The sequence below is a fragment of the Lygodium microphyllum genome, chromosome 23 (assembly GCF_053477565.2).
Source record: "Lygodium microphyllum isolate KBCC chromosome 23, Lygodium_microphyllum_v1.1.10, whole genome shotgun sequence".
Lineage (NCBI taxonomy): Eukaryota > Viridiplantae > Streptophyta > Polypodiopsida > Schizaeales > Lygodiaceae > Lygodium > Lygodium microphyllum.
This window is the reverse complement of record NC_141157.1, coordinates 131,393,396-131,405,124: the sequence shown is the minus strand read 5'-3', so window position 1 is coordinate 131,405,124 and position 11,729 is coordinate 131,393,396. Positions and strand designations below refer to the sequence as shown.

General features: G+C 40.5%; 1 protein-coding gene across 3 annotated transcripts; it reads right to left on the bottom strand.

Moving 5' to 3' along the window:
• Positions 1 to 8,366: 8,366 nt before the first annotated feature.
• On the bottom strand, positions 8,367 to 11,452 carry LOC148016750 (uncharacterized). Of its 3 annotated transcripts, none has more exons than XM_087664648.1 (4): positions 11,321 to 11,452; positions 9,927 to 10,217; positions 9,726 to 9,789; positions 8,367 to 9,296 (listed from the first exon to the last, which is right to left on the bottom strand). In XM_087664648.1, the coding sequence occupies exons 2-4, from the start codon at positions 10,067 to 10,069 to the stop codon at positions 9,030 to 9,032; spliced, it is 474 nt and encodes a 157-aa protein (XP_087520774.1). In that variant the 5' UTR covers positions 10,070 to 10,217; positions 11,321 to 11,452; the 3' UTR covers positions 8,367 to 9,029. The 3 variants fall into 3 exon arrangements, with proteins under 3 accessions (XP_087520774.1, XP_087520775.1, XP_087520776.1); XM_087664649.1 differs by lacking the exon at positions 11,321 to 11,452 and adding an exon at positions 10,874 to 11,302; XM_087664650.1 differs by lacking the exon at positions 11,321 to 11,452 and adding an exon at positions 10,327 to 10,849.
• Positions 11,453 to 11,729: the final 277 nt, after the last annotated feature.

Genomic DNA, 11,729 nt, shown 5'->3' with positions numbered 1-11,729 from the left:
TGGATATAGGCTAAAATCCCTACAATCTAAAAATGGAAGTGAGTATCTAAAGCCTTTGAGCAGTTTTGTGATGAGAGGGATATTAAGTGTCAGTTGACTACCTCATATACCCCACCCCATAAGGATATGGTTGAGCGTATGAGTAGGGCAATTCAATAGCAAGTTTATAGTATGCTTAGTTAGGCACGCTTACCATGACACTTTGGACTAAGACACTTACTCCTACTATACATTTGGTTAATCAATCCCCATGCACTGCTCTTGACTATCAGGTTATAGAAGAGGTATGGTTTGGGAAACCTCCATCATATGATCATTCGCGTGTCTATGGTTGCGAGGCTTTCTGCCATGTTCCCAAGGACAAGTGCAATAAGTTGGATCGTAAGCCCATAAAGTGCATCTTCATTGGTTATGGGGATGTAGATAAGATGGGCTATTGTGTCTATGGGATCCATCGGCTCAAAAGGTCATCATCGGTAGCCATGATTTTATTTTCAATGAGGAGAAAATATTTAAGCACGTGTAGAGTGATATTTCAAGAGGAGCCTTTTGTTACATCATGATGTTAGACAGGAGGTATAGGCCCCACAACCTATTTTGTGGTGGTCTACTAGAGATAGATGTCAACTTGATCGGTTTGCATCCTCTATGGATAGCATTATGGTGACAAATGCTAGTGAGTCTCTTACCTATGATGAGGCAATGTGCAAAGGTGATAGTCACTCTTAGGAGAGGGTCATGTAGCCAAAGTATGACTCACTACTAAAAAATCATATGTGGGATTTAGTTCCTTTACCTAGTGAAAATCGTGTTTTGCCATGCAAGTGGTTATATAAGTTAAAGAGAACCCTTGGATGTCCCAAGCCAGTCTATAAGGCCAAATTGGTTGCTAAGGGTTTTAAATAAGAGCATTGCGTTGACCTCGATGAAATATTCTTTGCTACTATCAAGATGACTATCTTATGCTTGGTTTTGGCTTTGGTTTCATGGCTCGATCTAGATCTTTATCAAATGGACGTCAAGACATCTTTCTTACATGAAGACTTGTATGATGAGATATATATGCAGCAACCTAACGGCTTTGAGAAAAAAGATAGGGAACACATAGTGTGCAAGTTGGGAAAGAGTATTTATGGCCTTAAGTAAGCACCTAGGAAATGGTACCACAAGTTTGATGCTTTCATGCATTCCCATGGACATCCTCGTAGTGATATAGATCCATTTTTATATATGAACAAGGCTCATGATGGCATCCTTATGATTTTGGTACCTATGTGGATGATATGTTGATTGTTGGGAGCACTTGTGATGAGCTGGATACCTTGAAAGGTTAGCTCAAGAAAATCTTTGAGATGAAGGACATGGGACATGTCTCACATATTCTTCGGATGCGCATCACACACAATTTCTCTAAGGGTGTCCTTTACTTCTTGTAGAAGGAGTACATCCAAAAGGTTCTTGAGCGGTTGTATATGTAGGATGTTAACCCTATTGGTTGTTCTTTAGCTTCTCATGTGAAGATTAGTCAAGCTGATTGTTTGCAATCTCATGAGCAAAAGGCCAAGATGGCCAAGATCCATTAATCATCTATAGTGGATAGTTTCATGTATGCCATGATAGCATCTGCAATGAGAGTTGTGGCATACTATATGGCTACACCTAGCACGCGGCATTGAGATGTTGTGAAGGGCATCATGAGGTACCTTAAGGGTACTATAGATATGTGCATATGTTATGGTGGCTAGGATACATGAATCATGGGCTACACTAACTCTAATTATGCAGGACATGCAAATAGTTGAAAATCCACATCTAGCTATGCCTTCGCCTTTAGTAGAGGCATTATTTATTGGATATGCAAGGTACAGAAATGCATGGACCTATCTACTACAAAGGCACAGTATGTTGCATCCATCACTGAGGCTTACAAGGAGGCTCTATGGTTAGGCTATCTAGTCTCACAAACATTGGTATTACTGATGTGGTCCCTACCATACATTTGGATTCTATGAGTGCTATTCAATTGGCCAAGAATCTAGTCTTCCATGCAAAGACAAAGCACATTGAGGTGTGATATCACTTCATTAAGGAGGTGGTAGAGGAGAAGCCTGTTGAGCTTGTCAAGATCATTGATGAGAATCCTATGAATTTACTCACTAAAAGTCTCTCAGTGGAGCATATTTTCTTCTTTAGGAAGCATGGGCATTGGATGAGATGATGTCTTTCCCCATCCTGTTGTACTTTATGTACAATTATCCTTTGTCACACTTTTTTTGTTCTCTCCTCACAAGAGGTGTACATTTTCCTTTAAGTAGAAGATTGTTGGGGATAAAGATGCATATGCCTAACCACCTATGTATTCATTACATTGACAGTATCTTACCTATACACTACAAGTGGTGGACACCCATCACTGTCACTTCATTCTTTATTATGTCCAGTGACATTTGAATAAGGGAAGGCCAATCACATTTTGCGACTATTGGAGTTTCCACATACAGAGTACATCTCTCTTGCTCCATCTTCCACATAGCTCTTGCTTCCACTTGTGTGCTTTCACTTGTGCTCTACCTTTCAATCCCTTGTGTGCTTGCTTGATTTTTTGCTCCATAGATCAAGCTTTGCATAGCCATGGAATGGGTCTAGTATTATGTAAACAAATAAGAGGGGAGAGAGGTGAAGCAACCAAGAGCACAAACAAATATATAATGGAGACTTAAGCACATAGAAAAGTAGGGTTGAAATTTTCTTCTTCAACAAAAAAGGCTTAGTCTACAACATGGCAAGAGACTAATATGAAATTGCTAAAGTATATATACATGCAGTCACTAAGTGATAGGCCAAGAAGGTGGGGAGCTAATCTAAGAGTAGTGGTGCTAATGCATATCTCAATGAGTGGCTACCATGAGTTGAGAATGAAGCTTAGTGCCCAGTCTAAAGTGAAAGGAGCTCATTCATGAGTAATGGGACTAATGCATATCTTAATGAGTAGTTGTTGGGAATAACGGCTCAATATGCCTTTTATAGTGTTTGGGTGTGAACTCACCCTTACACTCTTGTACATTATATACATTATCAAAACCTAAAATGTGGTACACTCATCTTTGTACCAAACAAAAAGTATGTCATGCTCACTCTCCTCACTGCTGCTCTCTACTCTCTGTGTGATATTTGACTTGCTACTCACCCTCAGCTCACTTAGTCCAGATCTATCAGACTCCATCAAACTGGTATCAGAGGGCCAGTGACGGCGGGCGTCAGGCCGTAGGAACAGGAGAGTAGGAGTTGTAGGGTGTCACAAGCAAACGGGAGTTGCAAGTGTCATAGGACACGCGACAGATCGATGAGCAAGTTGCAAGTGCCACAAGGCACACATTAGGTGGACAAGAAAGTTAGGCACCTATGATGCACAGCCAGGCACAAACGGGTCAGGCAGCTGATGCGCAAGGCAAATAGGACCAGTGATCAAGACCAGCGCACCACAAGACTAGCACGCGGTGACCAATCCATGGTGGCTAGGCGATGATGGGACAGCAGTCAATATTTCTTTTAAATTTGAAAAATTAGTTTTTTTTTCTCCCTTCTCTACCGAGTGTTCACGCATCAAGGCACAAAGTGAAATTTTGCCCAAGAAAATTGGGGCTTTTCTTCGAATTGGGGATCTCACCACCGAACAAGATAATCCAACTCAGAAATTGCACATTTGGTGCACATTTGCCTGAGAAATTTTGGGGATTCCCACATATTTTACTAAAATGTGTGCACTCTAAATCCAAAAATTTAGGGCTTTTGCAAAATCCCTTCAATATGTGCAACAAATGTATGGCACATGCACTTGGATACATATATTGATGCAATCTTGACGGATTACCCTCCAAAAATTTGGGGCTTTTGATCAAAATTGTCAAATTTCTGCACGTGAATGCCTTTAAAGCAGAAATTGCAGTGAAATTTTGGGGATTTCACATGTAACTGGTGGCTCGGTCTCTAAATATGTCAATGATTGCTTGAGGAGTGCAGCAAAAGACATCCTTTTAGCTCTAAATATCTATTTGCAAATCTGAAATTTCTGCAACCTCGAGATTTTCTCACTATTGGTTGGTACTTTTATGTACCGTGGTTACTTGTGTCACATTTGGGCTTATCTTTGGTGACTCGACAGTCAATTTGGGACTACAAATTATGGATGCAAATAGTGACAACATTAATCTTTTGCACATTAAGAAGCTTGAGGGTGCACATAATTTTGCAAATTGGCAAAAACAATGCTACAATGTCTTGGTACATAAGAAACATGTAAAGCCCATCAAAACAAAGGGAGTCAAACTAGCAGACATGGAACAAGACGAGTGGGATGACTTGGACCAGCTTGCTCGCTCTACCATTCCACTCTTAGTGTCAAACAACTTGCTTTTTAACATTTGAGAAGCTAAATTCAGCATATACAATGTGGCAAAGGCTTAAAGAATTATATGCTCAAAAAAGTGTAGCCAACAAGGTTTATTGGTTGAAAAATTTAATGGACTTTTGCATGAAAGAAGGTACAACCATGTTTGTACTTTTGAATGAGTTCCTTCCATATTTACCCTGTATCATCATTGGTTTTATACTTATCACACTGTTACACATTCAACCAAACTGGGTGAAGATCATGTATGTGACATTTTTGGCATATATGATGTGAGACTATAGTTTGGTAATGATACTCCATTTGTGCTGCATGATGTACATCATTTCCTAGCTTTGATTAAAAGTCTTAACTTAACTAGATAGTTGGATTATGATAGATATCATGCCTCTTTTGGTGATTTTACATGGAAGATTACATATGGCATCCTCATTTTTGCTAGAGGTGCTAAGCTTGGTAGCCTATATCCCTTGCTTATATCTGGATCCATTGATCATGTTTTGGCCCTAACTAATCTTCCACGTGTATCTCTTTGACATTGTTATCTTAGACATATGTCTCTTAAAGGAATGAAAGTATACATTCATGTGCTGTACTTACCGCCGCTTGACTACTCATGTTTTGACTCATGTGATCATTGTCTATATGGCAAGCAAACTTGTAACTTGTATAAAAGGTTTTGTTGTATGCACATGGATAAGCCATTGGCTCTTGTGCATTCAGATGTTTGTGGTTTTATGCCTTATCAATCATTAGGTGGTACTACGTATTTTGTCACCTTTATTCATGATTACTCACATAGGGTCTGTGCCTATCCTATTAAGCAAAAGTTAGAGGTATTGCCCACTTTTCAGTGCTTTCTTGCTTATGGTTGAGAAAACCAGTCTACAACCTAGCTAAAATGCCTATGATTTGATCATGGGATTGAATATCTCTCTTCAAGGCATTTAAGCAATTTTGTAATGAGAAGAGACCCTATCCCAAAATGGTGTTATCGAGCGTATGAATATGACTATTCAAGAAAGAGTCCATAGTATGGTTAGTCAAGCAAGCTTTCTACAATAGTTTTGGGATAAGGTAGTTACTACTATAGTTCATCTAATTAATTGATCCCCATGCATTCATCTTGATGGTAGAGTTGCAAAGAAGATATGGTCTGTAAAATATCTCTCACATGTAATACTTGTGAGTATTTGGATGTAAGGCTTTCTACCATATTTCCAAAGACAAACACAACAAGGTAGATCCAAAGTCCGTCAAATACATCTTTCTTGGATATGGTGATGCAGGTGAGATGGGCTATCATCTTTGGGATCCATAAGCTCAAAAGGTTATGTGCAACCATGATGTTGTGTTCCATGAGGACAAGATGCATGAGACCAGAGCAAGTAGTTGAGATACACAGCTGCAATCTAAGTTTAACTCAGTGCAGAAAAATCATACATGGTATTTGATTCCCTTACCAGATGATAAACATGCATTTCCATGGAGGTGGGTGTATAAGTTGAAGAGCACATGTGGTCACCCTAAGCTAACACATAAGACATGTTTGGATATTAGGGGTTTGAATAGGAAAAGGGATTTGACTTTGATAAGATATTTTCCTCTGTGGTCAAAATGAGTACCCTTTTCTTGGTATTGGCCTTGTTTGCATAGATGGATCTGGACATATACCAGATGGATATTGAAATGGTTTTCTTACATGGGTACCTACATGAGGATATGTATGTATGCAACAGTCTAAGGACTTTGAGGAAAAGGACAAGGACCACTTAGTGTGCAAGTTGAGGAAGAGTCTTTATGGACTTAAGCAAGCACCTAGGGAATGGTAGCATAAGTTTGATGCCTTTATGCATTCGCACAATTATTCCCACAATGACATGGATCTATGTCTTTATACAAAGGAGGCCGATGATGGTAGCCCTATCATTTTGGTGCTATATGTTGATGACATGTTGATTGTTGAGAGTGTTCATGATGAGCTTGATGCTTTGAAGACTCAACCCAAGAAGACCTTTGAGATGAAGGACATGGGGTATACCTCTCACATACTTTGTATGTGCATTACGTGCAATCACTCTAAGGGACTCCTTTGCTTATCACAAAAGGAGTACATTCATAAAGTCTCTAGTTCCATATACATGGTGGTAAGCCTATTGATTGCCCATTACCTTCTCATGTGAAGGTCAATCGAGCAAATCGTCCCTAGTCAAATGATGAGAGGGCCAAGATGACTAAGATCCCACATGCATTCGCTATGGGCAACTTGATGTATGTCATGATAGCCACTAGACCTAACATAACATTTGCAATGGGAGTTGTGGCTCGTTATATGGCAACACTTAGCAAGCAACATTGGGATGCTATGCAAGGTATTGTGAGATGCCTTGAGGACACTGTAAATATGTGCATTTGTTATAATAACCAAGATACTAGAGTCAATGGCTACACAAACTTTCATTATGCAATACATGCAAATAATAGAAAGTTTACCTCCAGCTACGTTACACTCTCGATGGAGGTGTTTCTTAGACGTCAAGGGTACGGAAATGTAGGGCCTCATCTACTACCGAGACCAACTACATTGCAACCACCAATGAAGCTTACAAGGAGGCCCTATGGTTAGGAGTTCTTGTTGCATATCTTGGTATAACTATGACTCCTATTCTACATTCAAACTCTATGAGTAAATGTAACTATGTTTTATCACATCAATGTAACCCGTTGATATACTCCATGTACAAAATTTCATTAATCATTATTGAGTTAGATCATTTTAATCCACAAGTGGTTCAATTACCACACCTACTTTCCATCATATCTTCTACACACACACACACACACCCCTTTGTATCAATGCAATGCAAGCAATCAAGTCTTCTAGTATATCTACCTCTACCTTGCTCTCTTGTATTCTTTATCACCTTCACATTCTCTCTTTTGTCACCCTTATAAGAGGTGAAACTAGAATCACGCTTATCAATAACCATTATCAATTAGCATGACAAACCCTTGCATATCATTTCTGGATGTGCACCACTTGATTATCAATCCACATTGCCCACCTTATTGGCATGGCCATTGCTCGCTCTCCATGCTCATCCATAAGGAAAATTTAATGGGCAATATTTGATAATTAAGTGGAACTCTTTATCTTTTTCTAACATGTAAATTTGTTCAAAAGCCCTCGAAACATTCAATATTTTTATTTGAATGCATTTCAATGATGAAATTCGACAATAAATTCATGGTCTTTTAACATTTCATGATGTTGAAGTATCCTTGCTTATCCAAAAATTGTCTTATTGCTGTATAACTTGCACTTCTTTCTAGATAGCATCATAATCCTCTCCATCAAACACATACAGCACACCATATGTAAAACTTTGGCATGAGAGGAACATCATCAATTGTCCAATTAACAAGGTCCAAAGCTTTGCAGTAGCCAATGCCCCTCTTCTCAAGGTTAAGCTTAGCACTAGGGGCCAACATCTTTGCATATCAACAAATTGGTAAGGTTAACCTCCACTAATGCTCATTTGAAATGCAATTGGACAATTGGTTGCACCCCACAAAAACATGCACACAAGTCAAACGAGAGTACATCAAACCAACCCTACATAACCTTGCACACAAATCAAATGAGAGGACACCTCATGCATTGGGCATTGCCCTATGCCGGTTTTTCTCTTCTTTACCTAATTTTGATGGTTAAAAGGTAAAGAAGCAAGCTCTTAAAAAAGAGAAACTAAGGGAAAAGGGGGGGAAACCTTTGAAAGTGCTTGCTAGGTAGCTAAGGGTAGTTTTCAACTCGAAGACTGGCTAGATTTCCCTAACCATTACTATAGCATGCCCTTTCAAGCAATGCTGACAAATAGAGCACAACTCAAGACCAAAACCATTGAAATGACCCAAGGAGAGAACATTGTACAACACAGTAAAACACATCCTTCTCAAAGACAACTACACCGATTGGGGTGGACAAAATTCCAACCACAAAAAGGTTAAACCCATACTCAGTGAAGGGCCAACAGTACTTGTGGCTACATAGGATGTATGATTCTTGTAAGAGATCAAAAGCTCAGATATTTTGGTCTTGATAACTGACCTTCGATTAGTGCATGTCTACAGTCGTTACCATCTCACATCATGCTTGTGTAGTATGAAGTCACCTTCAAAATCTTCACCAAATCAAGGAAGCAAGGTGAGAATCAAAGACATGGAACTGGCTGCTTTGTTGGAAAAATAGATTCATTTGCTCAAGTTGGATCATGCAAAACAACTGCCAAAAGGGTGGCAAGTATGGGTGTATAATTTGCTATTAACTGTTTACAAATTTACTATTCGCATATCAGGCCTCATTCTCAATCCGAAACTCGCGTTCTTGAGCTGATTCCTGTGCATGATTTTATGAACTCTCCCACATTGGGTTTTCTTCATCATCCCTCGAATTGAGACAAGCCGTATTCAATTTACAATTAGAAGGGGAATGGAAGCACATCCCTTGGATAGGCAAGAACTGTGATTTAGTTAGAAATATCACACAGTATGGCATTTGATAGGGGAGGAACATGAGACCTCATGTCCGTGAAGGTCACGCCATTCCTGCCCCCAGAAGAAATCAAGCAAAAGTTGGCACGCCCTGATGAGGTCCCGTGCTCGCAGCGGCAAAACCCACAATACGTACAAAGGGCTTTGATCCATAGGAAGCACCACAGGCAGACTTCACAGACGCATTACTTCCGGAATTGCATGTAAACTTGTGAGGAAGAACTGGAGTTGCCCTCTTTGTAGTGAACTGTACATCATGTATGAGTGGATTGCCTGCACGGCTTGGGGGTGACCCACCAAAGGAAGGGTCTATGCTGCCAGCATCGCCCAAGCTCACCTACGTAGGGGCCAAAGATATGACAGAACTTAGTATGCATACATATGAATGATGAAGCTTACATGCACAGAAAGATGTACCAAAGCACTTCAACAAGGGGATATCAAGTTATGTAAGGCCTGCTGATCTGTTTGATTTCAAGGGTAGCACATTAGAGACTCCGTTGCAATACTTGAAAGAGACCAGCACACAGTATTTTAACACTCAGGCAATGCAGAAACAAGACAAGTAGCAAGTAAATCACAAAATAATCATGGGAATTGAATTCATCAGGAAATCTTGAGTCGATGACACACCAGGAGGAAACTTTGCAGGTAAAGGGCAAACAAACAGTCAACAAAAGATGGCATATCCCTTATCAGTGACCAACTATCCCAATGTTTTAGCAGATCAGTGTACAGAGTAGATTGGCATGTGACGAAAGCATACCTTGCTGAAAAGGATGTCCAAGATCTCGTGTCCTGCCTCTCCTTCCGCAGCCAAGGGCAGATGGCTGCAAAAATGGCTGAGATTACATACTGATTTCTTACTCACCAGTATGGTAGCATAATGCAAACAAAAGTCATGATCAGACAAATATTATGGGCATGTACAGAATGCATCTGGAATGAGCCGCAAGAGCAGTGGTACCTCCTTAGCCTTCTAACAGGCTTCAAAGTGTCAACAGCCGCTGAGCAGATCCCTACAACTGCACGTCGAGGTTTTGGGCAAACTAACCGTTCCTCTCCCATGTCTCTGCACATGATAAACCTGGTTCTCTCCCTTTCATACATGTCTGCTGCACTGTTTGGAGAGGTCACAGATCGTATGAGGCTCTACCGTGCTGTCTGCACAACTCTGCAGCAACTTGCAGCAGGCCTATCTGGCAGATTTTGCATGAGAAGTCAATGATCAAAGACTGCATAAGGTTGATAGCATCGCCTGCACAAGCATCAGAACCGAATCCCTTCATCATGAGAGAGAAGCCATCTAAAACCTGCATGATGTATGTTTTTGCAAAACAAAACAAGACCTTGGTGTTTATGTGCACCTGTCTAATAACGTCATAAATTCCACTCTTGCTTGATGTGCTGTGCATCATGTTAGTTGTGCAATGTGGAGACCCTTTAATGAGACAGGCACCATCCTGTCACGGTTGATGGATGTGGTGTGCATCCTTTTCAATAATGTCATACAATCCGCAACGAACATGAAGGGAGTTCGTTTGATGAGACAAACAAGCATCAGGATGTTTTTGACTGATTACGGTTGATGGATGTGATGTGCATCATTTCCAGTAATGTCATACAATCCGCAACCAACATGAAGCGAGTTCGTTTGATGAGAGAAACAAGCATCAGGATGTTTTTGACTGATTACGGTTGATGGATGTGGTTCAGTAATGTCCTATGATCCGCAACCATCAAAATCAGAGATTGTTTGGAAAAACAGACAAGCATCAGGATGTTTTGACCGATTGCAGGGTTCGTATTGATGGAAGCTATGATGTGGTGCTATGATGCAGTAATTTCACATGAACCGTGGAAATTGTACATGCCTATGCATTATGCCAAGGTGTGTGGGGTGTTGTCTCTTACATTACTGTACCAAGAGATGCCTGAGTCAGTCTCAAGAAACCAATAATGGCTTATTGTCTCCTGGCAAGAGATCCCTGGGTCTGTCTCAAGAGATCCAGTAATGGCTGATGGACTCCAAGAGACCTGAAGCTGCTGCGCATGGGTGAAAAACTCCTCTGAAGACGGGAGGGAGATGCATGCACAGGCAGGTCACAGAGGGATCCAAGGCTATGAAACACACACATACAGACACAGATGATATGTGGGTGGGAAGAAAAAGCATCACAGAACGTTAAATACAACACGGGAGGCAGAGGCGGGGGTGCGGAGGAGCCCGTATCCCGCGAGGCTCCAGATCAGGCATCAAAATAATATCAAAATAATCAGATGCCCTCGAGGGGCTCTGCCCCCTCCGTCTCTCTCTCTCTCTCTCTCTCTCTCTCATTCAAGAGCAGATCCATGACTGACCTTCGGGGGGTGAATCGTGATGGTGCAGGGCACGACAAATCATGGCAGCATCATCCCTCTCTCTTCCTCTCCTCTCCTGATTTGAGCCCGAATCTGCGGCAGAAGCACGGCAGGACAATTTTTATGTTGTTGTCCTTATTTATGCATCTATTATCTAATCCATCTCTTTTATTTATTTGATTTTTTTATTTTCTCAGGAGGTGGAAATTTTTACATTGTTTATGCATCCTATCTATTTATTTGTTTATTTGATTTTTCGATTTCTCAGGAGGTGCAAAAAATCATATTACTTTTCAAATTAATTTTTTGGATTTTCAAGCTTTTTACAAAAAAAATAAAAATTGGGTGGTAACGTAAAAATCTATACTATTAGTTAACGAGAGGTGGGGGGCGGGTGCCACATGGTAGC